Source organism: Daphnia carinata, unplaced genomic scaffold (genome assembly GCF_022539665.2).
Source record: "Daphnia carinata strain CSIRO-1 unplaced genomic scaffold, CSIRO_AGI_Dcar_HiC_V3 NW_026453105.1, whole genome shotgun sequence".
Lineage (NCBI taxonomy): Eukaryota > Metazoa > Arthropoda > Branchiopoda > Diplostraca > Daphniidae > Daphnia > Daphnia carinata.
The window spans coordinates 101,957-128,850 of NW_026712534.1; the positions used below are offsets into that span (position 1 = coordinate 101,957).

Consider the following 26,894-nt stretch of genomic DNA (forward strand, 5'->3'; position numbering starts at 1 on the left):
TGGAATCACACACTACTCTAACTCTTTCGGTTCGGTAAAATTTTTGTTATTGACAACTATAACATTATTAAACAATCATAAAAAATATTTTTGAAGTTTAATTTACCTGTAACGTGAGAAAAGAGTGGGTTTGGTCGTATATCGTATTAATCCACCGTTTATAATTCATGTGGACACCTAATTTCCATTTAGAGTTTATAGCGTTTGTTTTCCATGGAACCAGCCAGCGTGGTCACAGTCCATCGTTATTTTACCTAGTCCGACCTTTGCGTCACTCTTTCCAGCCATTCCCAGACCTGCCATTAGAATTAGATAAGCATTAGTAAGGCACATACGCGCAGTAACGGCGCTAGCGAACCAACACCGTTACCAAACATAAATTGTTTTATCAAGTCTTTTATACTGTACAATAGATGATCTAACTATCACTGATAAAAGGCTACGGTCATTATGGCGCAAGCTTACGTTTAATGTTAAATTTAGGAAACAAAATTAACAAAATTGAGAATTTTAATCAATGAACTTTATTCTTTACTTCCTTTAATGTCTTCTGGATATAATTTCTTTTACGCTAGAAAAATAACTACATGCGAAAAAAGCCATAATAGAAAAGTCGGATGGTGTAATCACGGGTCGTGATTGGATCGTGTCCCGCCGTAAGACCGGCAAGCTTCTCCTCGGTCGTCACTAGGTGGCACGTGACTAGCACGCATAACTAAATCTTGCCAGTCCTGAAATTGCACCTGTCTTGCAACGTTGGCAATATAATCAGAGAAAACATGATTAGCAGCTTGGTTGATTTAATTGGTGTGAAACCGGTCACCTTCGTCGCTTTGTTTTCGACGAATGGAAATGACGGAAATCGGTGGAAACGAAGGTAATAACTGCGCTGGCTACGTCATTCCTCTACAAGTAAAGAAGTTCCATGCGTATAATGAAACATTTGTTTAGTCTACTCAGATAATTAGCTTTTACGGAAATCAAAGCATAATTTGCGTTTATTTCTCATCAAAAAATTACACTTGGATGGTCCATGCCATTCAAATTTCACGTAGGGAAAGTTTACAACTTAGTAACCGGGTCCAGTGCGTGAATAAGGGAGAGCAGGCGCAACTGGGAGCTCGTATTCATGAACGGGGGCGACGGGCAAGTGGTCACCTTTGGGCTGGAATCCAGCATCATCAGCGGTCCACGTCAAAATGAATTTCTGGCCTTCAGGAGAAACCCAGTAAGAGGATCCTTTGTTGGTGTTGCCTAGGACCTCACCGTATGATTCTTTGCCGTAAGAATCATAGGTGATTCCTTCCATCTTTTTCTGAACCTGAGACTCTTCGCGGGTGGTGTAGTCAGACTGGGCATAGCTATCGGTTGAAATAATAAAATTTTTTTAATGGTTATTTTTAGTTCTTAAAATGATGAGTATAAAGTATGAAATAGATTCACCTCCATTGGCTGCTGCCATCGAGATTGCGCTCGTCAGATTGGCTGGTGATGGTGATACCAGCGTATTTGTTATCCTTGTTGTAGCTGAGAGTAGGATAAGCTGGTGCGGGGTAGGCTGGTGCAGGGTAGGCTGGTGCAGGGTAGGCTGGTGCAGGGTAAGCCGGTGCGGGGTAGCTTGGGGCAGGGGAGCTAGGAGCCTTGTTTTCCGGCTTGTAGCTGGATGGAACAGCGGCAGCGACGGCCAAGAAAGCGGCGATAATAAACTGCGAAAAAAGCTTTTCAATAAGCTATGAAATTGTAAATAAAAGAAAAATTTAAAGAAATTATATTACTAGTTTCATGTTGAGAGCGGGTTGAAGAGTTGAACAACTGATGTCTTCAATCACCTTCAGACGGCCTTATATAGTCGAAAAAATATTGGGTGTCTTTCATTTTCATTTGATTTCTTTACTTAGTTTTTGAAAGCGGCGATCACCGCCTTGTGGTGGCTAAATGATTTGGTTTGCATTACAGGTCATGGCCCTTGTAATGCAGTGATTGTTTTCGATAAGTAGAAACCTAACACAATTTGCTGATGATTTTCCTTCAGAATTGTCACATATTACCACCGACTGATGATTTAGGAATTGAGCAAATTATCGTTCGTCAATCTGATTTTAGTAAGATAAATTATATTATTTGTATTTCATAGACACTGACGTGTGAATACTCCTATAACAAGATATTGATTTCTCATCATCATAGACCAGGAGACAAAATAAATCCTTCACCAGCCAAACGAAATCAAAAATACACTGTGGTTAAGGGTAAAAGCGAAAGTAAGGTATTTTATTCAACGCCCAAAACCTAATTTGCTCTAGCGAAATCTAGCTGCCAAAACAACTAGGTCAACTGAATGCTCTTTGCCTCTCACTCAACTATAAAAGTCCAGGATAGAAGGACTCAGACCATCAGTTGTTTATCAAAACCTCCTAGTACAGCATGAAGCTCGTGAGGCATTTTATTGCTTATATTTTCCGAAAACTAAAAATTTTAGATATTTATTTAATTAATACATTGGACGACAGTTGTTGTTCGCTGCCGTCTTGGCTATTGCCGCTGCCGTTCCTTCCAGCTATAACCCGGAATACAAAGCTCCCAGCTACCCTGCATCAAAATTCACTACCCCTAGCTACACCGCACCCAAGTACCCTACGCCTAGCTACCCCACACCAGCCTACCCCACACCAAGCTACAAGGATAACAAATACGCTGACATTACAGTCACTAGCCAATCCGACGAGCGCAACATCGATGGCAGCAGCCAGTGGAGGTAAATAATTTTCATGGTTTATGCGTAATAACAAAGAGACTATAGATTCTCATATTTCAAAACATGAAATTCCTTTAACCCACAGCTACGGCCAGTCTGACTACACAACCCGTGAAGAATCTCAAGTTCAGAAGAAGATGCAAGGAGTCGCTTACGATTCTTACGGAAAGGCCACCTACGAAGATGTTATGGGCAACACCAACAAGGGATCCACCTACTGGATTTCCCCCGAAGGCGACAAGTTCACTTTGACCTGGACCGCTGATGATGCTGGATTCCAGCCCAAAGGTGATCACTTGCCCGTGGCCCCCGTCCATGAATACGAGCTCCCCGTTGCCCCCGTTCACATCCCCTTCAATGGAAAGGGTTACAAGATTTACTAGATTTCCCGACACGTGATTGAATATTTAAAGTATGTCCGATAATTTTTGTATATCTCGTTAATCGCAAGTGTGGTGTAAATATAAATGCAATCAATCTACCAGGTGCATTTTGGTAAATTTCGACAAGCACATGAAGGTTACATTCAAGTTTAACCATCGAACATTCATGGCATCATGCCAATAATCCAATACTATTTTATTTCTGTCAGATAAGAAAGAAATATTACATTTTTTGAAAGCTGAAAAACCTGTCTTTCAACTCTTTCTAACCTAATCTAACGTTTTAATATGGCAAGACTATTCATCTACAATTGCCATTTGTGTTGTCATTTTGCTGCATTATTTCTTCATAACCAACTGCTCAAAGATGCTTTGAATCTTGTTAATGGAATCCAGAATCCGTATTTATCGAGTATTGTATCCCAAAGTATTGTTACTTATCTGCATTGCAATCAATTTTTCGCCACATACAGCAAGCTTTTCCGCTATGCTCAACTTAAACGTTTTCATTTACGAATTCGAATTGATCTAGGACTATTAAACTAACTGTGTGATGTAGGTAATGGCCAAACAAATTCGGCCCGCTGGCACCCGCTCTATATGCCGGTCGGTACCACCAAACTGGCTAACATTTCGCATAGACAAGTGTGCATGCTTTTTTGTTCCCAAACCAAAAGTATTGCTGTTCTCCGTTCTTTGTCATCCCACCATGAAAAGTCAACACCGTTGAATTGCAATAGGGCACTGATGGAACCGTACTAGACGATTTAATTAAAGCAATTGAAGAGAAGTGTTGTATCTGAAATTTATTTTCGAAACAAAATGTACCGTGATGGATTGTTGGCATTTCGCGGATAATGAGATCAGTGCAGCAATTTGTCTGCTGGATGCAACGTAGTTAAATGGGTGGCCATGGGTGGCCACGGGCGGCCAAAAAAAGCATCATAACAAAGGACGGATAATTTCACTTTAATTCAATTTTTTTATTTTAGTTTCGGGGCAGCGTAATATTCAAGCTTGTCCCGCAGGGCATCGCGAAAAGGCGGTCGTTTCGGGGTGAAAAACATACATGCTTTTCAAGCGGGGTAGGTTTTCGGGGCAACGGCGGGAACCCCGCTATTTTTCAAAATTATGCCATGGTGGAAAAATGTTCAACAAACAGAAACAAATGTACTATCAGCACCAAGTTTAAAGTCTACAAGAGTTATGAAATTAAATGAATTTTTTCATTTGGTAAAAAAAAATATTGTTTTACAAAGTTTAAAATAAAACTCATATAAGAATGCATGAAATGAATTTGACAATGTCCTAACGGGTTTTGTAACATTAAACTGCTCTATGGAAGGAACATTAAAAGTAATTCGAAAACACATTAAGTTGGGCGTCCATAGCCGAGTGGTTATGGCGTCTGATGATCATCAATGACCCTAGATGAGGCTTAGAGGGATTGAAGGAATGTACATGGAAACATGGGACATGGAACCTGAACTTGGGGCGCGAGTCTACGGTCGATGATCACATTTTTTCGAATTAATGGCATTTGAGAAATAAAATAAAACAAAGGAAAAAGCAAAATGTAAAATTAGCAATTCGACGTAATTATTTTATTAATAATTAACAATAACTTCCGGTAAATTACAACGTTATGTCCGTCCAGACGATCGCCAGGGCCAAAGGTTCAAATCGGGACCCGCACTAAAACATTTTTTCAGCTTCAATTTTAGATTTTATTACATTTTTAGGTTCGTTGTATGTTTTCGATTCATGGAATGGCTTTCTAGAATATTTTCAGCTTATTAATTAGTTTTAACAAAAGTTGAAAGATGCGTGCTTGTCTTTTCAATCTGCCTCGTGTGGGCATGAATTGTACAATACTAACAGGTTAGGTAATGTGTGTATTAAAGTTAATAGAACCCCGCCTTGATTTTGAAAATTAGAGAAAATTATTTTCATTATTTGTGGATCTGGCAACGATTTAGGCTTCAAGCAGACGATGAAATGCGTTATGAAAGTAAACAAACCAACGAACGCCGAACGGAAAAAGGAGAATTCTTAGTTGGCTGGTGCATTCTGCCGTTGTCTGTTAAATAATAAAATCAAAACAATTTGCTGGAGTTTCTTAAAGTTTTGTGGTGCCTTAAGTACTTTTCTTAGCGTATAGTTCTGTGAAATTTTTTTTCATTTCTTTTTTTTTTTTTTTTTTTTTTTTTTGAGTATCTTTGTAGTTTTACCAAAAGAATAGTAATTTTTCTTATTATATAGATTGTATGATTTTCTTACGCCTATTATCGGCCTCCATTTGTATATACACATTTAATTAGGCAATCGTAGGAGCACAGAGGGCGTCGAAATGACGTGCCACATCCTGATGCACACAGACAACCTGAAGAGCAATAATAACACATCTAATTTCTTTACATGAAAAGGAAAGGCAACACAGATTAAGTGTTGGTTAATGTGTACTAAGACTTGTACTAAAGTGTACGAGAAGCAAGCAGGAAATTCCTATTCAGGTAGTATACAATTTGACTTAGAAATCTTTGCATTTCAATTTCTGCAATCGTATTTCAGTTTATTTTGAAAATCAATCGCGTCATTCGCTTCCGAAGTGGAAAACAACTTTAATATGCACAGCACCTTTGACGTTATTCACCATCGTTGTTGACACACAGAACTTCTTTCTACTAGAAACTCGAGATGGTGTTGAAAACTCTTCTAAACCGTTTGGCGTAGCTATTCATAAAACAACAAAGCCTTTACATTATCTTTTCCCAGTTTCTTATGGCAACGGTATTGTTTTCTATTGTAGCGCTTCATCGTTGAAACTGAATCACGCGTGATTGCAAAGATTTCTAAAGGGACCCTATTTAGCGCGTGAATGAAAACTATAACACCAGGTATTAACATCAATAGCAAGTGCTTCATCACAAAACGAAACTCTAGAAAAACAAAATTCCAACTAGTTGGAATGACTCGACGGCATCCGGAATGAATCACAGGTATAGAATTTAAACGTACTGTACAAGAACAAATTAAACTAGGTGACGCACATTGAAAGCAAATTACTAATTAGGTAGCTTTGGAACAACATGTTGGCGGATAGTTTTGACTAGTGGACACACGCAATTGCGCTACTGATGCTCATTATTCATAGCCATTTCGTGCCATTGGATAACTACACCATCGTCAATAATGACGAAATCGAAACAAAAAAAAGGCGGTGAAAAATGATCATTCCGCAACGTTTATGAATGACGAAGAAAAAGAAGAAATATAAATACTTCTGTATACGCGATACATGGGTTTGCAACGATGCTGGAAGCCTCACAGTTCTTCACGTAAGGAATGATATTGAATTAATAATTCTTACTGTTGAACCTTTATTTCTTTTCAGTAAGTTCTAAGATTCGCAGCAAATAATCTTGAATATAATTTCATTATTGTCGATATTACATTTAAATCAGCATTCGTTTTTTCTAGGCGCTTCATTCGCTCGCATAACAATGGTTAGTGGGATGGGGAAGATAATTATGCGTTTCTTCGATATTTGAAAATGCATACGACACGAGCGATTAGAGGTAGTGTAGGAATAGTGGTTGTTATGTCAGAATGAACAGGTGGACCCTCTGGCCTGAAAAGACGAATCAGGATGATAGAAAACCTTATAAAACGAGGTCAAATCGAAGGTAGAGGTTAGTCGAGTGAACATCTCTGACACAGTATAGTACTAGCAGTCTTTCAAATACCAATAGCTGATTTAATATAGTGTCTTCCAGTTCCAACCTGCAATCATGGGTAATGTACACACTTCAACTTGTTTAATGATTTTAGTTAATGTGATGATGCAATTGTTGATTAAATTGATGTTTGAACGAGGTGAAATGATTCTTTATTGTCGTTTTAAGCATTTCAATGTCATAATGGAATTATGAAAATTAATGTTTGTTTTTTTTTTCGTCAGGTTATGATGGCATTATGCTGCTACTAGCTGTCGTCTTCTGATGACTGGATCGACTTTAAGTGTGCCGATGGGTTCATCTTGTGGATACGGTATCTATTCATACCAGACAACCACTGCTGTGTCGTATTACGCTACGAAGGCGGCCGAGCACTACACCACGACATATGTGGCCCGTACTTCCTACACCGATGCGCCCAAGTATTACAGCACCAAGGCATCTGAATACTACACCACTACGTATGCAGCTCCGACTTACTATACGGAGGCCTTGAAATACTACTCCGCACCGAGCTATTACACAGAAGCGCCAGTGTATTACACAACAACATATGCCACTCCAAGTTACTACACCGTAGCTCCCACCTACTATACGCCTCTGACTATTACACGACAATCTACGCTTCCCCGCCTACCACGTACGCTGTCCCAGCTTACTATACTGAGGTTCGCATGTATTACAAGACGGAGGGTCCACGATACTACACGACGAAGGCTCCCGAGTACTACACCACCATGTACGCGGCACCAAGTTATTACACTGAAGCTCCAACATACTACACAACAACATCTGCCACTCCTAGCTACTACAGCGAGCCACCAAAGCACTATTTCCAAATACTACACTACCACTTACGCCGCTTATATGTCAGTAATGTGAATGTGCGAAGGAATCTAAAGATTTCCGAAGGAATACCGAAATCGCGAGTTCAATCCTCACCTGGAGCGTTGGGTTTTTATTTCTATCTCTTTACGAGGATTGTAGCTGCCTGCGATCACCTGATTGAACTGTGTTACTTTGGTAAAACTAGCAGACAAAATGCTGGAATACATCTCCTGAAGTTGGAAGTTGGACAAAACTCTTGTGGAAAATGGATACAAAGCACTGACTGTTCATTCAATTAGCAAACGTAGTTTCAATTACTTTCCTCTATTTCATTAAACCTGTCGGGATCGGGCAGGTTAAAAATAACACATTCTTCAGGCGAGCATCGAACTCGTGGCCTCGGCATTACTTAGAGAATCGTTCAATCCCGAAACACAATGAAATTACTGTCGCATAAGTTCCATTCGCCAACCAGCTGCGCTACTGGAAACAGAAATACTAACCTCAAAAGTGGTCCTTTAAATGTATCCGCTAGTGTATTAATATAAGCAGAAGAAAACGGACATATTTGCGCTTGGGTCCTTACGATAGTTTGTGGAATAAAGGCAATGATATAAATAACCTAGACCTGACCCAAATGAAAAATTTGCGGCTTGCAAATTGGAAGGCAGGTATACTTTTACAGCCTCTGTGGCCTAATGGATAAGGCATCGGCCTCATAAGCCGGGGATTGCGGGTTCGAGTCCCGCCAGAGGTAACTTCCGGAATTAAACTGTATTAACAGTCCCAACATTAGCCAGAGGTTGAATTAAGCTTCCGCTGTATTGATTACAGTCTGCCAACATTAGTATTATCTACAGCTTCCTTGTCTTGATTCTTGGGTCTGAGTGATGCATTTTATAACTTTCTATACTAACTAAATATTATTTAATGAATTTTAGTAGTTTTCATTAAGTTCAAAACCGTTAGTAAACCTGTGTAAAGGAAACAAAATTTCGTACGTTTTTCAGCAAAGCTTTTCGGTTGCTCTTTGCGTAAAAACGGAAACCACTTTCGTATCGTATAGCCGGATTGCTTCTAAAAGCCAAGGCGATAAACGAAAACTATTTTTGGTGGTAAATGTTTATCATCAGGAAGGTGCGTACTGCCTGACTTTGTTTTCAACCTCATACGAAATACTAACGCGAAACCACATCATTCGAGCTCCGTAATCGTGAGGCATTAGAATATGCTGTACAAGGATTTATTGAATTTATTCTAGTTTGTTTGCGTCTCAAAGAAACTTCATCTTCAGAGCTTTGGTGTGAACGACACATTTCTATCGATTGCATTTCTTCGATTATCCTCATTTACAAGTGATTTCCAGCTTTTATCGTGCGACCAGAATCTTTAAAAAGATCATGGAATGTCTGATTTGTTTTTCACAAGAAAGTTGGGCTTCAAAATACAAGCCCGACATTATAAGCCCGACTTTTCCTTTTTTTTATATTTTGATAAGAAAATATGATATAACTATTAAAATACAAGATTTATATTCAAAATTCAATGAGGATCACGAAAAGTGACTTAATATTTACTTGATACATACATTTTGTGAGTTATTTTACATTTGGATAACTGCGGAATCGGTTCAATGCACACCGGCTGTCCGGGCAGTCCACCTTTAGCAATACTGCGGTGACAACCTCTATGAAAAATGTGACGAAATTTCAGCCAGTTTACATATTAAAATATCAAAAAACGGGCAGCGGAAAGCCTATAGCAAGCACACAGTTGCACTCAGCATGGCTGTATTCCCCTATGCAGAGTTTCACTCAATTTGTCATTTTTTTTAAATTTTCATAAATTTTTGTTTCATAATGAAGTCGAATCGTATTCTACACAATATTTCGAATAATGTCCATTTATTACATTTACCAATTGTTATTTCATTAAATATTTGAAATGAGATTGTTGGCGGAAAACTGCATCACGGCGTTATCAACTGTGTTTCGGGACCCAAGTCACGGTACATAAGGATTGTAATGCAACTTCACAAGGTAGCGGCACTTCCAACGAACGGGTGTTGCACTCATCCCAGCATTGGGCTTGCTAGGCGGCATTTGTCACTCTACGTGCAGTTGGCATGGCTCGTACAGGTGGCGGCCGATACCAGTACTATCCAACCAAAACTGGTTAGAGAGGTAAGAGCTGTCATAACACTTACGGAATCCGAGGTAAAGAAGTGGTAGCTTGTTGGTTAAACCTCCACCTCCAACAAGGTGGGATAGGCAGTGATGACCCACTTCGAAACTCGAATACTCGGTCTTGAGGATATATCATGAATATCAGTCATGAATGAATATCATGAGGATAGCTTAGCATGGAGGAAGTCCGCTTTTTGAGGGAGGTACAAGGGGTACAAAGTAGCTTCCATTTTATTTTAATATATTACATATACTATTAGAGATAGCTTTCCCGTTAAAACACATTAGCCGAATATCTACGATAGAACTCTTAAAAAACAACAACAACTAACTACGCAATGGTGGGAAATCAGGAAAAATTACGCAAAAGAAATGGAACAGTGCAATGAAGGATTCCCACCATACCCTGTACCTGTACCTCACCCCCATCGCTGCCGTATTCCACCTGTCGTGATGGCAATGGAGGAACGGGAATCAGAATAAGTTATCTCAAGAGCAGCAGAAATGAAAACAAAACGACTTGGAACATCCTGAACAGTTTTCCGTAGATGAGCAGAGAAGCAAAAGGTTTTAGTAGAGCAAAAGAAAGCCGAAAGCGTTTCGGTGATACCGAAACAAGTTCCAGTAGGTGTACCCCAACCGGTGCAAGTTCCAGCTGTGCAAACGAAACCGGAACAGGTTCCAATAGAAGAAAAGAAACCTGAAGACGTCCCGGTTATGCGTACGAAGCCATTTGTTTTAGGGAATTCATTTTCTACCAACTGATGATGGGAAGTTTTAAAATTCGGAAATCACTGATCCTCCTACTGTCTCTTCTTGTTGCATAAAAGCGCTCTCATACCAATAGTTAGATGTGAAGATCTTCAGCTCCAGTTTATTAGATGACAAAAGACGGTAGGGGAGGTAGGGCGTTGTTGGAACACAAAACTTATTTTTGTTCCGTACGATTACAAAAATCGTCTAAGTAAATTAAAAAATATATAGATTTGTAGCTAGTTATCTCAGCTACATAACAGTATTTTTTTTGGGTAGGTTCGGCAAAGTTGAACATCTGCTATGTGTAAAAAACTGGAGGTACCCCAAGTTGTTTCAATTGCCAATTGTACTCGGCAATTGAAACAGGGCGTCTGGGCAATTGAAACGTGGGTTTTCCCATAAGAGAGCTCCCTGTTTTATGAAGAAACTAAAATGACGATATCTCAGAATCTGGGATACGTATTTTGATGATTTTTTTACAGTAATATAAAGAATTTTAATCTTTATTTTTTAAGATATTTTATAACTTTCTATAGTAACTAAATATTATTTAATGATTTTCGGTAGTTTTCTGAATTAGGTTCAGAACCCTGTTAGTAATCCAAAGAACGGTTAATAGTATGGAGATCAAATTTTTATTATCGAATATTGCATGTCCAGCTTTACATCATAACTGTTGTTAAATGTCGGTAATTTAATTGATTGGCGGAGAAAAAGGCCCAGACGAAAAAGGCCCGCGAAAAAGGCCCAGACGAAAAAGGCCCATACGAAAAAGGCCCACTTTTTTCCAAATTCAAAAGTGGGCCTTTTTCTCCATTGACTGGGCCTTTTTCTCCGTTCATATATTTCCAACCTCCTATTCCGTGGAAAGTGGAATGTACATAGGTTGCTGAAACCGTTACCTTCTATAAGGTTTGCCGAGATCAAACAATGTTAGCGTATGTACGTTAGTTAATCTTTGATTATTTATTCGGTTGCAATCTAATTTCGGATTATATTAGTATTTATATATTGCTAATATCCCGTTAAATAAAGTTCATTTTTCACAATTTTTGTTTATTGAACTACTATCGGCTTTTTTTAATATAATACAAGAAATTAATGTTTTTCGCACTTAGCCTTGTTCTGTCCACCCTCTTTGATTATTCCACCAACCCCCAGTCCATCTCCCTTATAACTTCCCTTTGTCGATACTTATGCCATAGGTAAAGACCACTGATTCGTTGTGAATAAGGAAACTGAATGAGTTCCGCGGGGCTTTTGTGGTTGCTGGGAACAAAAATATGTTACCACGAAGACTAGTTTATTATTATTAACATTTGATAAATAATGTTTATAGGAATAATAGTACAAACTTGAACTATCGTATGAGGCAAGGACCAAAACAAAGACTATTGTAATTCAATATTGATTCTAATACTATTTATTCTTTATACATTTTCCATTCTTTTAACAATTACAAAGAGCCCAATAAATATATTAAAATCATAACCTACTGCTATAAATGATTTTGTTCGTTCTTCGTGTCCTGTTTTCACCTTTTGTACATTTTCAAGCAGCTATTGATTACCTAATTACACATCACATACTACATTGAGATATAAGGAAGCTTTACACTTTACGTTAGCAAAGCTACTAATAATGACAAATCAATTTTCTACTACGACGGATTTTTTTTTATGAGTCTCTTATTAGTGAAGACACTAAACCTTTTAAATTGAATCTAAGATTTTTTTCTTCAAATTTTCCACGATCATGGAAGGCATATCAGTGTATTTTTCTAAAAAACTATCACGACATGGCTGCACATGAAAGAACACAAGTTTAGCTGATCCATCAGTCAGTATCAGTCTTTCATGCGATAAATTTGCCTTTTTTCTTTAGTTTATTCACTTTATGTTCTTTCTTTTCAGTTTTCTTTTCCTTAATGTTGGCTTTTCTCCTTTTCTGTTGTTATTCCCTTCTCTTTTCCTTTTCTTCGATTCGTTCAGCGCAATTTTTGTTACTCTCTGATTTGATTTGATCTCGTTCATTAATTGGTTTGGCAAGCAATTCCACATAGTCTTTTACCTATTGCAATACAGAAAGGTTAAAAGTTTTCAAGATCTTACAAACATTTTTGTCAAATTGAAAGTTTACCTGAAAACCTTCAGCTAATTGCAGAGCACCATTTCGTGCCTGTTTCTCTTCAATACTTCTTGCATTTTCAACTTCAGCTTGGCCTACCAAGATTTTCATTTTTGGTTTAAGTTTTATTTTCTTTCATTTTAATCGTTGCCACTTCTGGATCTAAAGTGGTCTTATTCAGAATGGGTGAGGAATTAGATAGTTCTCCAAAGTCAAATTTGCCGGAAACTAGGCAGCCTCCACTGTTAAAAATCGGTGTTGGCAGAGTACTTGCTAGTCTTGCTTCAGGAATTTCTGTTTTAACAAACTCTGAAAGACCAGAGGTTGATGACACAGATGCTGCCTTGGTGGCTCGAGCATGTTTGGCAATTCAGGACCTCTTCTTCTTACTTTTCCTTTTTAATTTCTTCTTCATTCCCTCGAACTTCCGTTAAAGTTTGATTTTCGTTGTCTTATCAGACAATTCCAGCTTTTTCTCTGAAAATCAATGGAATAAACTGGCCGGTCTTCCTTAAATGTAAATGTTAGACATACCTGTTAAGTGTGCGGTGTTCATTCGGTTTATGTTCTTTCTTTTCAGTTTTCTTTTTCTTAATGTTGGCTTTTCTCGTTTTCTGTTGTTATTCCTTTCTCTTTTCCTATTCTTCGATGCGTTCAGCCAACTTCTTTTACAATTTGATTTGATTTCATCTTGTTTCTTAATAGATTTAGCAAGCAATTCCACATTGTTTTTCACCTATTGCAATACAGAAAGGTTAAATTATTTAAAATCTTAAAAATATGTTTGTCAAATTGAAAGTTTACCTGAAAACCTTCTGCTCTTTGCAGAGCACCTTTTCATGCCTGTTTCTCTTCAATACTTCTCGCATTCAACTTCAGTTTGGCCATCCAAGATTTTCACTTTGGCTTTGAGTTTTTTTTTTTATCGTTGCCACTTTTGAATCTAAAGTGGTCTTGTTCAGAATGGGTGAGGGATAAGATAGTTCTCCTAAATCAAATAAGCTGAATACTAGGCAGCCTTCACTGTTGAAAATTTGTGTTAGCAGTGTACTTGTTGGTCTTGGTTCAGGAATACCTGTTTTGACAAACTCTGTCGGATCAGAGGTTGATGACACTGATGCTGCCTCGGTGGCTTGTGCAAGTTTAGCAATTCAGGACCACTTCTTGTTATTTTCTTTTTTAATTTCTTCTTCTTCTATTTTTCTAATTTTTTTAAAGTTTGGTTTTCATTGTCCTATTAGACAAATCCTGCCTTTTCCCTGAAAATAGATGGAATAAGCTGGCCAGTCTTCCTTAAACGTAAAGATTAACACATACCTGTTAAGTGTGAGGTGTTAGCTGCTAGACATTCTTCTTGTTCAACACCAACCTTATTGCTATTGAGATCGTCAACTGTAGATACACTTTCAGTTGGAATGTTGGTCAATAAGCTAGCAATGAAAAACTCTTCAGGAGAGAGTTGCTTTTTAAGAGCGACGATGTCAATGGACCCTCGCGTTTTATAAGGCTCTTGATTTTTAGGGTCCTCATTTCCTACAAATTTTGTTTAGACGTCACTTTCAAGTTCTTGTTTTCTCTTTTTCTATTTACAAAAACTGCCTCTCATATTATAACCTTTAAACTTTATTATTATTTACCTTGATCTCTCAACATTATCACTGATCACTCCATAGATCAAACTATACGAAACAATAAGTCTATTGTTATTTTCTTTATGGAACGGCATTTTGAAGCCAAATCTAGCGTCAGGACGCCACAAACAATGGCGGACGGTGGAAAGCTGTTATTAAAACTTTTAGCTAAAGCTTTATTAAATTCAACAAAATTTAGTTCCTTTGTTATTGTTCTATTATTATAATTCATTATTATTGTTGTACAAAGGAACTAAATTTTGTTGAATTTGTAATAAAAGAATTAAAAATTTTAAAATTTTATGTTAAAAACCGTCCGCCATTGTTTGTGGCGTCCTGACGCTAGATTTGACTTGAAAATGCCGTTCCCTGAAGAAAATAACAATAGACTTGTTTCGTATAGTTTGATCTATGGAGTGATCAGTGATAATGTTGAGAAATCAAGGTATATAATAATAAAGTTTAAAGGTTATAATATGAGAGGCAGTTTTTGTAAATGGAAAAAGAGAAAACAAGAACTTGAAAGTGTCGTCTAAACAAAATTTATAGGAAATGAGGACCCAAAAAATCATGATTTCTAGCTTATTGACCAACATTGCAATTGAAAGTGTATCTACAGTTGACGATCTCAATAGCAATAAGGTTGGTGTTGAACAGGAAGAATGTCTAGCAGCTAACACCTCACACTTAACAGGTATGTGTTAATCTTTACGTTTAAGGAAGACGGGCCAGCTTATTCCATCTATTTTCAGGGAAAAGGCTGGATTTGTCTGATAGAACAATGAAAACCAAACTTAAAAGGAGTTAGAAAAATTGAAGAAGAAGAAATTAAAAAAGAAAAATAACAAGAAGTGGTCCTGAATTGCCCAACTTGCACAAGCCACCGAGGCAGCATCAGTGTCATCAACCTCTGATCCCACAGAGTTTGTCAAAACAGGTATTCCTGAACCAAGACCAACAAGTACACCGCTAACACCAATTTTCAACAGCGAAGGCTGCCTAGTATTCAGCAAATTTGATTTAGGAGAACCATCTAATCCCTCACCCATTCTGAACAAGAACACTTTAGATTGAAAAGTAGCAACATAAAAAAAAAACTCAAAGCCAAAGTGAAAATCTTGGATGGCCAAGCTGAAGTTGGAATGTGAGAAGTATTGAAGAGAAACAGGCATGAAAAGGTGCTTTGCAAAGAGCTGAAGGTTTTCAGGTAACCTTTCAATTTGACATACATATTTGTAAGATCTTAAATAATTTTAACCTTTCTGTATTGCAATAGGTAAAAAACAATGTGGAATGGCTTGCTAAATCTATTATGAAACAAGATGAAATCAAATCAGATAGTAAAAAGAAGTTGGCTGAACGCATCGAAGAATAGGAAAAGAGAAAGGAATAACAACAGAAAACGAGAAAAGCCAACATTAAGAAAAAGAAAACTGAGAAGAAAGAACATAAACTGAATGAACGCCTCACACTTAACAGGTATGTGTTAACATTTACATTTAAGGAAGACCGGCCAGTTTATTCCATTGATTTTCAGGGGAAAAGCTGGAATTGTCTGATAAGACAACGAAAATCCAATTTAAACGGAAGTTAGAGGGAATGAAGAAGAAATTAAAAAGAAAAAGTAAGAAGAAGAGGTCCTGAATTGCCAAACATGCTCGAGCCACCAAGGCAGTATCTGTGTCATCAACCTCTGGTCTTTCAGAGTTTGTTAAAACAGAAATTCCTCAACCAAGACTAGCAAGTACACTGGCAACACCAATTTTTAACAGTGAAGGCTGCCTAGTTTCCAGCAAATGTGATTTTGGAGAACTATCTAATTCCTCACCCATTCTGAAAAAGACCACTTTATATCCAGAAGTGGCAACGATTAAAATGAAAGAAAATAAAACTTAAACCAAAAATGAATATCTTGGTAGGCCAAGCTGAAGCTGAGAATGCAAGAAGCATTGAATAGAAACAGGCATGAAATGGTGCTCTGCAAATAGCTGAAGGTTTTCAGGTAAACTTTCAATTTGACAAAAATATTTGTAAGATCTTCAAAACTTTTAACCTTTCTGTATTGCAATAGGTAAAAGGCTATGTGGAATTGCTTGCCAAATCAATTAATGAACGAGATCAAATCAGAAAGTAACATAAATTGCGCTGAACGAATCGAAGAAAAGGAAAAGAGAAAGGAATAACAACAGAAAAAGAGAAAAGCCAACATTAAGAAAAATAAAACTGAAAAGAAAGAACATAAAGTGAATAAACTAAAGAAAAAAGGCAAATTTACCGTATGAAAGACTGATACTGACTCATGGATGAGCTAAACTCTTGTTCTTTCATGTGCAGCCATGTCGTGATAGTTTTATAGAAAAATACACTGGCATGCCTTCCATGATCGTGGAAAATTTGAAGAAAAAATATCTTAGATTCATTTAAAAAGGTTTAGTGTCTTCACTAATAACAGACTCTCATTTTAAAAAAAGTCCGTCATGGTAGAAAATTGATTTGTCATTATTAGTAGCTTTGTTAACGTAAAGTGTAAAGCTTCCTTATATCTCAATGTATTATGTGATGTGTAATTAGGTAATCAATAGCTGCTTGAAAATGTGCAAAAGGTGAAAACAGGACACGAAGAACGAACAGAATCATTTATAGCAGTAGGTTATGATTTTAATATATTTATTGGGCTCTTTGTAAGTGTTAAAAGAATTGAAAATGTATAAGGAATAAATGGTATTAGAATCAATATTGAATTACATAATCTTTGTTTTGGTCCTTGCCTCAGACGATAATTTAAGTTTGTAATATTATTCCTATAAACATTATTTATCAAATGTTAATGATAATAAACTAGTCTTCGTGGTAACATATATTTTTGTTCCCAGCAACCACAAAAGCCCCGCGGAACTCATTCAGTTTCCGTATTCCCAACGAATCAGTGGTCTTTACCTATGGCATAAGTATCGACAAAAAGAAGCTATATGGGAGATGGACTGGGGATTGGGGGAATAATGAAAGAGGGTGGACAGAACAAGGCTAAGTGCAAAAAACATTTATTTTTTGTATTATATTTAAAAAAGCGATGGTAGTTCAATAAACAAAAATTGTGAAAAATGAACTTTATTAAACGGGATATTAGCAATATATAAATACTAATATAATCCGAAATTAGATTGCAACCCAATAAATAATCAAAGATTAACTAGCGCACAAACGCTAACATTGTTTGATCTCTGCAAACCTTAAAGAAGATCACGGTTTCAGCAACTTTTGTACATTCCAAATTCCACGGAATAGAAGGTGGGAAATACAATTTTCGAAACAAACATAAAGTTTGTAAGAAAATGGAAATTGATCGGAGAAAAAGGCCCAGTCCAATGGAGAAAAAGGCCCACTTTTGAATTTGGAAAAAAGTGGGCCTTTTTCGTATGGGCCTTTTTCGTCTGAACCTTTTTCGCGGGCCTTTTTCGTCTGGGCCTTTTTCGTCTGGGCCTTTTTCTCCGACCTCCATTTAATTTTTAAAATTTAATTTCTTTTATCAAGGTTGTAAATACAAACACAGACATTGTGGCAGACGATATATGTCAGCCACCCAGCAGACGAAATAAAACACAAAATAACAACATTCAAAAACAAATTGAAAAAAGAGCTCTGCTAATACCAACTTGGTCTCCGTCACCTAGGCCAACTGTTTGGCTCTTGCATTGAGCCAGACAGTTGGTTTAGGTGACGGGTTTTTCGAAGTCTCTTCTAACTGATGCCCTTATTCCTATTGAGCGCAATTGCCTGTATGTCGGCTTTGACATTTGAATTTCGTCTGCTTAAGTGACGCTTCAGTGATTTGTTTTGACATTTGGACATTTAAGTGACATTTTTAATTTCGTAGCAGTGAAACCCAAGAGAAGAAATCGTGTAATTTTCAAAATGGAATCTAAAAGCAGGAAGCGAGTCGTAGTATGGGAGGAAAGAGGACCGAAAAAGTGTAGAAAAAAATATATAAAACAACAGATCCCAAGCAAATCGACTTGGCTTCGAGTTAAAAAGCTATTTGTGATCGATAATGTAACGAAGTCACCAAAATACAACTTTTGATTATATTTTATCTTCATTGTTTGTTTTCTTTATATTAAAATTATATATTATGTTTGTTATGCATTATATTTAAAGTATACATTATAAATATAGTAATTCAAGTGTCATTGACATTTCCTGGAATTCTATTTTTATATTATACTTTACATCCTGCTTATTGCTGATTGGATGAGCTTAATGCGTAGAACATCGCGCCATACATTTCCATGAATAAGAAATGTTGCTGCGTGAGATATTCAATAACTTATATCCGGAGCTTATCTGTCGGAAATGCTATGTTTCCCTCAAACATGTACAACGTATAAAAGGATACCCTTTTTGTTCCCAAAAGTTAGTTCCACAGTTCTTCAGCTCTCTCTTGTTCTAGTTCCAGTTCTAGTTCCAGCTCTCATTCTTAGTGCTCCAAGTGCTATTATTTTCTTCAAATATAGTGAGTTTAATTTGTTCTTATTCAATAATTATTGTGAGTCTCTTCATCGCTTCTTGTGCGACCGACAAGTCCCGTTTTTCCTTATCTTTTCTCTTTCAACGTTTGACATCTTTATTCCATCTTCGCCACAGCGGTGACGGTAAGACTAAATTCGCCTGACTCCATTTTGTATTTCCGTTTCCCATTTATATCTTATATCTGTGTAATGCTTTTATTATCTTTGGCCTATTAGAATAAAATATATTCGGCATTGTGGTAACGCCTTCCCGAGTTCATTTTTCTTATTACAATTTGTCTTTAATAACGTAAAGTCATTCTTTTCAATCACTAAAAGAATGCTTTACATAATGGTGGCAGCGATCTATCGAACTCACCCACAATGACGGATAATATTTTTTCTAGTAAGCATAAACTTTCTCGCACACCTGTATCCACTATTAAAAGTCCTATTGAGCCAGTTATTCAAATTGATGAAGGTATAGCCAGAACCCTTAATTTTGATAAAACTTCCACTTCAAATCTTGCTGGATCTGATAAGTTTACGGGTAATAAAACTTCGAGAAAAGCAACAGAAACTATCAGGAAATCTGCTTCTCCTGTTTTGAAGCCTAGTGCAATTCCAAATAATCCCCAGCTAAGAAAGTTAAGATCGAACTCTGCGTATGAGTTGGTAAAGCCAGTAGACCTTTCAAACGTTCGCAAACCACGAGCCCAAAGTAAAGCTGACACCTCGACCGTAAGAAATTCTCCTTCCTTCATAGCCCAACTAGTAAACCGTCTTTCACCCAAGAAAACCGTTTCCACAAACACTTCCCCAACAAACGCTTTTTTTGAACAAGTCTCGGGTTTGTTTGCAAAAAAGAAGACAACCAATGGAAGACCAGCTCAACGTCAACCTCCAGCACCTGTTCCAAGAGATCAAGAAGAAAGGGGACAGCATCTTCCAACTACCGAACAGCCAGCTACCGTTCCTACTGCTAGCCATCAAGAGCCTCAAGGAGAGGGAGAAGGACTTCCAATCGAGCGACCCGAAAATCTGGGATCATCTTGTCGCGTTGATGCGCGACATTCAGAGGAATTACGACGCCGAAAAATTAACACTAACGGATTGGAAACAACCGAAGACACTTCTGAAGTATCTGACATCCATTCTGGAGGTGAAAGCCAGTGTACCGATCACGAAGAAGACGAAGAAGCAGACGGAGGAAATTGTGACGGAGCTCAAGGAAATTTTCACACGACACGCGAGACAGGTTCTGACTTGCCTACACGGACAAATTTACAACATAATAGACCTTCAAGTGGTCACACCAACAACAAAGCGAGAACTATTCGGCTTCGTTCCAAGACGGGACATCACCGACAGAGACGAGGACGGGAGATACGTGGAAATCATCACCAAAGTGAGCGACAGATCTCTTCATCTGGAAGAGATCTTGCTGGCGTCCCAACGAACGTTCCTGAAGGAAGTAGCCAACCTAGTGGCATACCTAAAGAAACTACAACTCATCAACAATTTGGAGGTACTACAGCCGGAAATCATATTCCTTTTGGACAAACTGAACAATTTTCCGGAAGCCAACAACCCGTTCTTCGCACAGCAGGCGAGCGACATCAAGCCAATAATCACGCAAACGGAACAAAAATTGAGACAATCGCTGACGTTCATACAAACGATACCAACGCAGCAACAAAGCACGCCAATCCAACAAACATCGCCGCTGTCGGGAAGCATTCCAAAGAGGAAACGGTCGCGCAGAAGAAACTATCATTTCAATCAGTCACCAACCCTACACTGTCCTACGTACCCTCTACCCTGTCCTCGAGCCCGCCCACCCAGCCAATCGGATACAACGCAGGGGAATTTAAGGCAATTACGAACAACATTTCAGAACACCCTCAGAATTCACAGGGAAGAACTTTGAATTTTTTAAAATTTAATCCAAACATGGCGGAATCTTGTTCTCCATCAAGAGCGGCCACAGTCGATGATTTGAACGATTTCCAAAATAATCAACACACTTTTTTCCGTTTACAGCTACTTCCTTCTTTTTCTGGAAATCCCCTTGTGCGTTTTGACACCTGGTTAGAATCTTTTGAAAGTATAGTAGAAGGATCAGGTTGGTCTGAGGGGAAAATTATTCAGATGTTAAGGGCAAAATTGGCTGATAAAGCTTTCTCGATTATTCAGGCAACTTTGAAGGGTCATCCTCACAACTATGCTTTAATTAAAGAATCTCTTCTTGATCATTTTCATGGTGACGAAAATGCTGATTTTTATCAAAAGAAGTTTAAAAAAGCTAAGCGTAAGCCAGGGGAAAAGATTATAGAATATGCTCATCGTTTGCAGGAAATTTTCAAACGCGCATATCCTGTAGGCTATTCAGAAGCATCTTTTGCTATAATTCTTATGCAAAAATTTATTGAGGGGTTGGATTCCAAATTACAATCGAAAGTTAAATATAAAGAATTTAAGAATTTTAATGATCTTATTTCGGCAACACGAATGTATGCATTGCGACTGGAGGCCATGGAAACGGATAGGGAAAAACATGATTTTATTAGGGCAGTGACTGAGCCTCCTGACACCAAAGACGCAGAATTAAAAGAACTAAAGGAAATAATATTGGAGCAAAAAGAATTCGTCAAAAATGCCGTAGCAAATATCAGACAGGGAAGCAAACAAGTCGATGACCCAAAAACTGAAAAGGAGGAAATTAAGAGCGCACTTCTTGAGCTAACGCAAGCGGTAAGGCAATTGCAATTTGATAAAAACGTATCAAGCGCACCGTATAAGAAGCAAGTTTCGTTCCAAACTAGTAACAGTAAACAGGATAGGAATTGGAGACCTCCGCAGCAGAATAACAATAACAATGGCGCACAACCTTTCAATAAATTCCCGGATAGGCCTACAGCTCATAAAACCCCTTTTTCAAAACCAGCTGGTGACTCCCACCATAAGCCTACACAGCCACAGCTGATTTGCAATTTTTGTGGATATAAGGGTCATTCTCAGACAAATTGTTACAAATATCAACGGCAAAGTTTGGAACAAGCTCAGCCACCAATATGCTATTCATGTCGGGAAATTGGCCATAAATCAAACAACTGTCCAAAGGCAAAAAACCAGAATAGGCCTAACATTCCAGGTCCGCCTCCGAATCAGGGAAACCAATAGGTATCAACTGTAACTTCGGGTCAGTTGATAGGGAGCCTCCGTGTAAATCCCGACAAGTCGCAAAATTAACAACCATAACGAATGAATCGACACCGAGAATTCCATTGAAAATTCATCAGATCCCATTTCAAGCATTATTCGATACAGGAGCGTCTAAGAGTATTATTCATGAGAAATTATTTAAGAAATTACCCCAATAGGTCAAGTGATCTGCAGTCAACTTGATTTTGATTTATACGATGTAGGGGAGAAAAAATTACACACGCTGGGGAGCGTTACTTTACCCGTGCGATACGGAGAGTCAGTTTTGGAACAAGAGTTTATTGTTACAAATGGTGTTTCTGAGGACTGTATCCTTGGATGGGACGCAATCCAGAAACACGGATTTCGGCTTGATGGAGAAGCCAAGAGCATTTATTTAGCAAGAGATAAGCAGGGATCAGCTATTTCTAGCATTCCGGACATGGCAGTTACTTCGGTCAAAAAGACGACGTTATCTCGTCAGACGTCGCTAGTAATTGCCGCGCAAATGAAAGGGTCATTTCCGTTTGTTCCGCCGAATACAGCTTTTATATTTACCCCAGCAGAAGATTTGCCGGCCGGCGTTTTTATTGAGGAGTTCGTAGGAAAAGTATCGAGAGATGGAAAATATAATATTCTAGTTGAAAATCATTCGTTAAATCAAGTCAAAATTCCTAGGGGTACGAAGTTAGGTGGCATCGAAGTTACTACTCGAGCGATCGGAAAAATTTCTTTAAATAAAGTTGAGGACAGGCCTAACGTAGTAAAAGAGCCTATTGTAATTCCGGAGGTCGACCCCGAATTTCAAACACAGCTCGCTAAATTATTAAATGACTTTCACGACCTGTTCGCTGCAAAAGATTCAGAATTAGGCAACACAGATCTTATAAAACATACAATTGATATAAAGGGACGAGGCCCTATTCGACAACGCCCATATAGAGTTACAAATAATCAAAGAAAATTATTGGAGGATAAGGTACAAGAAATGCTTGATGCGAATGTAATTCAATACTCGCATTCGCCATGGGCTTCACCTGTGGTTTTAGTTGAGAAAAAAGGTGGAGAAGTCAGGTTTTGCGTCGATTATCGGAAATTAAATAGTATCACAAAGAAAGATTCGTTTCCTATGCCAAGGATAGATGAAACATTGAATAAATTGTATGGGAAGAAATTTTTTACTACTCTCGACCTAGCTGCGGGATATTGGCAAATTCAGGTAGATGAGCCAGCTATAGAAAAAACAGCATTTGTTGTAGAAAATAATCTATACGAATTTAAGCGTATGGCATTTGGCTTGTGCAATGCACCTGCCACATTTCAAAGACTAATGAATTATGTACTGAAAGACGTTTTGGGAAGTAAGGCATTAGTTTATTTGGATGATGTAATAATCTTTTCGGATAATTTCGAGGACCATTTGAGGGATATTCGGGAAATTTTTCAACTACTACAGGATGCAAATTTAAAATTAAAACTAAAAAAATGCCAGTTTATTAAACGATCGGTAAATTATTTAGGCCATGTCATTTCGACTGAAGGAATTAAGCCAGATCCAGGGAAAATCGATAAAATAGTGAATTATAAAGCACCTTCTTCTGTAGACGAAGTAAGATCATTTTTGGGATTAGCCGGATATTATAGGAGATTTATTCAAAATTTTGGATCAATAGCTAAGCCATTGACCAGATTAACTCATAAAGACCTTAGCAAAAAACCTTTTGTTTGGGGTACTGAGGAGCAAAATGCCTTTGAAAAATTACGAACTTCTCTCGTTACGCCCCCAGTATTAGTTTACCCCAATTTCAATGAAAAATTTTTACTTTTCACAGACGCATGTGATTATGGAATAGGAGCGGTACTTTCGCAGATACAAAATGGCCACGAACATCCGATAGCGTATTCTAGTAGACAATTAACAAAAGCTGAGATGAAATATGCCACTACAGAGAAAGAAGCTTTAGCAGTGATTGATGCAATTAAACATTTTCGACATTATCTTTTGGATAAGCCATTCGAGATTATTAGTGATCATCGTCCACTACAGTGGCTTAAGGATCAAAAAGATAACAATGGGAGATTAGGACGATGGGCTATATTATTAGCTGCGACCAATTATGAGTTAAAGTATAGGCCTGGTCGTATTCACCAAAATGCTGACTGTTTGTCACGTTTAAAGGTGGCGAGTATTCAAACTGGGAAAAATATTAAGTTTATTTGTGAGAAACAATTAGAAGATGAACTTTGTATAGCTATTAGGAATTATTTAGAGAAAGGAGAATTGGATGAAATTTTTCAACAAACTAGGCCAGATTGGGTAAAAGAAATTGAATATTTTGAAGTCATCGAAGGTACTCTTTATCGGCATGAGTTGCCTTTGTCAAATAGCAAGCGCAGCGACGTAAATTATCAATTGGTGTTACCTGTAGCGCTCCGCCATCTAGTGCTCAAGGAATTACATGACGCACCGATGGGAGGGCATTTAGCATTTTATAAGACGTATTTAAAAGTGAAAAACCATTATTATTGGCCTAACATGAGGGGCGATATTAAGGAGTATTGCCAAGCTTGCGAAATATGTATAGCTAACACTCCTCTACATATAGAGCAGTTTTGTACCCTCATGAAGTCGCCAAAGCTCCTTTTCAAGTAATTGGAATGGACATTTTAGGGCCTATTACTCCGATTTCGCCTAACGGAAATAGTTATATTTTAGTTATTACTGATTATTTTAGTCGATGGGTAGAAGCAGTCGCTTTAAAAGATCAAACTGCGTTAACAACAGCCGAGTGTATATATAAGACTATAATTGTACGTCATGGGATGCCAAAAGCAATTCTTTCTGATCGTAACTAATTTCACTTCAAAATTATTTCGATATTTTTGTAAGAAATTAAAGATTGATCAAAGGTTAACAACTGCATATAATCCAGCCAGTAATGGGGAAACAGAGAGATTCAATAGGACATTAACAACAATGTTAAGTAAAGAATTAAAACATGGAGAGCATTCCAATTGGGAAGATATGTTAGACGACGTATTATTTGCTTATCGTAGCTCAGTGCACGCCTCAACACTTGACACCCCTTATTATTTACTCCACGGTAGGGATCCCAATATTCCAATAAATGAATTTCTTGATGCGTCCCCAAAAACATTTAAATCTTCTTCGGATTATGTAGGTAATTTAGCGGAACGTTTGCGTTATAGTTTTCCAAGGGTTAGAGAAGAAAGCGGAAAAGCTAGGGAGCGTCAGAGGGAACAATATAACAAACGCGCCAAAGAAAGACGATATGTGGTAGGCGATAGAGTGTTATTGGATATTCGCGTAGTTAAAGATGGGGATAGCAGGAAATTCACTTCGAAATATAAAGGACCATATAGGGTAGTAAAAGTGTATTCTAATAATACTGTAGATATAGCGGATAACTCTTATATCTGTCAACGTACTCACGTTAACAGATTAAAACCTTTGTACGAAACAATGCTTTGGAAGACCGAACATTGTCCACCATTTGAGACCCCTTTTGAGTTTGAGAGCCGATTTCGTAAAATGATTTCAACCCAAACAATTAATTTATCAAAAAACGAGGATGGGCTTATAGATGAGTTTAATGATTTGTGTGATGTCCAAGAAATTGTAAACCCTTCTCTCGTAAACAACGCACTTCTGGATGAAGAGATGAAAATACACACCGGAAATGGATTTGAAACAGCAATTTCAAGCAACGGAAAATCAACAAAATTCTATGGAAATCCCAATGAAGACGGATTTCATTCAACGGAATTCACAAGATTCTGGAACTTCTCAAGAAAATTTGAAAAAAGATGATCCTCAAACGGTCTCGAACACCGGACGTCCACAAAGAAATCGCAGGAAGCCTATTCGATACACCGCTGGATTTTAATTTGAAACTTTTTTTTTAATGATGGAAAAAGGACTATATAAGCTCGTGACACATAGTGGCAGATATTCAACAGTTTGTTGGTGATCTTGAGCACAACATGGATTCTGACAGTACCGTTGAGCTGAACGCCTGGGACGTCGCCCAAACCATCGAAGTGGCGATGACTTCGCAATTGTCCATGGGAGAGGAAGAGCCCGCGGAAAAAAAGTGCAAGCTCGAAGAAGGAGAGATAGAAAGCACTGACGAAGAAGAAGAAATCAAGAGGGAGAAGGATTTAGAGGAGTTTCTGCATCCAGCAGTGACTAAAGAACAACGAAAGTATAGAGATGAAACCCATAAGATTTGTGATGAAATGTTAGAACCCTACCGAAACCAAGAATGTCATTCTGAAGATTCAGAAGACGAACACAACTGGCGTAAAGAAAAGAGGCGTAAACGGACCAGGGATTTGGCGGACGAACTTCAACTCCACATCCGCCAGGAAAATTGGAGAAAAGCAGTTGTCAAATTGAAAAGGATTTTGGATCTGGACCCTGAGAACAGGAGCCCACCTCTCTACGGATGGTTTCCTGAGGATTGGAATCCCCACTACCGTTGCAGATTCTGCAAGAATAATTAAAGAAGCAGGACAGCTGAAGATTTTATCGTCTTTATAAAATTTATTTATTTGTTGTAGTGCTTTTCGTGTGGCCTATTATATTATTCCTTTTGTGTATGTGTTATTTTTCTTATGACTATTCATGTGTCCTTTTGTCAACTTTTAGTATCTCTTGCTCTTGCGCTTATCCGAGAAACAATATACTTATCCTTTAGGTACAAATTTTGGGTATACAATTTTAATTTTGGCTCTTACGAATGATAATAAAAGAAAAAA

At 37.8% G+C, this 26,894-nt stretch overlaps 2 protein-coding genes, 4 long non-coding RNA genes and 1 other non-coding gene across 16 annotated transcripts in view; 5 read left to right on the plus strand and 2 right to left on the minus strand.

Annotated features, from left to right (window-relative positions):
- Nucleotides 1-26,894, plus strand: part of LOC130699942 (endocuticle structural glycoprotein SgAbd-1-like) — a 69,827-nt gene that overhangs the window by 15,361 nt on the left and 27,572 nt on the right. The window lies entirely within an intron of this gene.
- On the minus strand, nt 981-1,807 carry LOC130699946 (endocuticle structural glycoprotein SgAbd-1-like). Its single transcript, XM_057522003.2, has 3 exons — nt 1,776-1,807; nt 1,444-1,706; nt 981-1,361 (listed from the first exon to the last, which is right to left on the minus strand). Exons 1-3 carry the CDS (start codon nt 1,782-1,784, stop codon nt 1,070-1,072), a joined length of 564 nt encoding a protein of 187 aa, XP_057377986.1. The 5' UTR covers nt 1,785-1,807; the 3' UTR covers nt 981-1,069.
- On the plus strand, nt 5,370-6,993 carry LOC130699958 (uncharacterized). Of its 2 annotated transcripts, XR_009003609.1 has the most exons (5): nt 5,370-5,651; nt 5,710-5,867; nt 5,948-6,137; nt 6,212-6,476; nt 6,619-6,993. It is a non-coding gene; the product is annotated as an uncharacterized LOC130699958 (long non-coding RNA). The 2 variants fall into 2 exon arrangements; XR_009003607.1 differs by having other exon boundaries at nt 5,710-6,137.
- Nucleotides 8,388-8,460, plus strand: Trnam-cau (transfer RNA methionine (anticodon CAU)). The gene has a single exon. It is a non-coding gene; the product is annotated as a tRNA-Met (tRNA).
- Nucleotides 12,397-13,944, minus strand: LOC130699953 (uncharacterized). 4 transcript variants are annotated; one of them, XR_009003603.1, is made up of 5 exons: nt 13,824-13,944; nt 13,577-13,760; nt 13,307-13,508; nt 12,785-13,249; nt 12,397-12,715 (listed from the first exon to the last, which is right to left on the minus strand). It is a non-coding gene; the product is annotated as an uncharacterized LOC130699953 (long non-coding RNA). The 4 variants fall into 4 exon arrangements; XR_009003601.2 differs by having other exon boundaries at nt 13,577-13,795; nt 13,848-13,940; XR_009003602.2 differs by having other exon boundaries at nt 13,577-13,790; nt 13,848-13,871.
- LOC130699952 (uncharacterized) lies at nt 14,689-15,488 on the plus strand. 4 transcript variants are annotated; one of them, XR_009003597.2, is made up of 3 exons: nt 14,689-14,848; nt 14,953-15,097; nt 15,156-15,447. It is a non-coding gene; the product is annotated as an uncharacterized LOC130699952 (long non-coding RNA). The 4 variants fall into 4 exon arrangements; XR_009003599.2 differs by adding an exon at nt 15,463-15,486 and having other exon boundaries at nt 14,690-15,097; nt 15,156-15,340; XR_009003598.2 differs by having other exon boundaries at nt 14,690-15,097; nt 15,156-15,340; nt 15,398-15,481.
- On the plus strand, nt 15,489-16,833 carry LOC130699955 (uncharacterized). The gene is made up of 4 exons (XR_009003604.2): nt 15,489-15,610; nt 15,680-15,882; nt 15,941-16,405; nt 16,475-16,833. It is a non-coding gene; the product is annotated as an uncharacterized LOC130699955 (long non-coding RNA).

Bases quoted from the DNA above. Each gene is read 5' to 3' on its own strand.
- LOC130699946 (XM_057522003.2), bottom strand. The intron at 1,362-1,443 runs GTGAATCTATTT...TTCAACCGATAG, and splicing joins GATGGCAGCAGCCAATGGAG to CTATGCCCAGTCTGACTACA.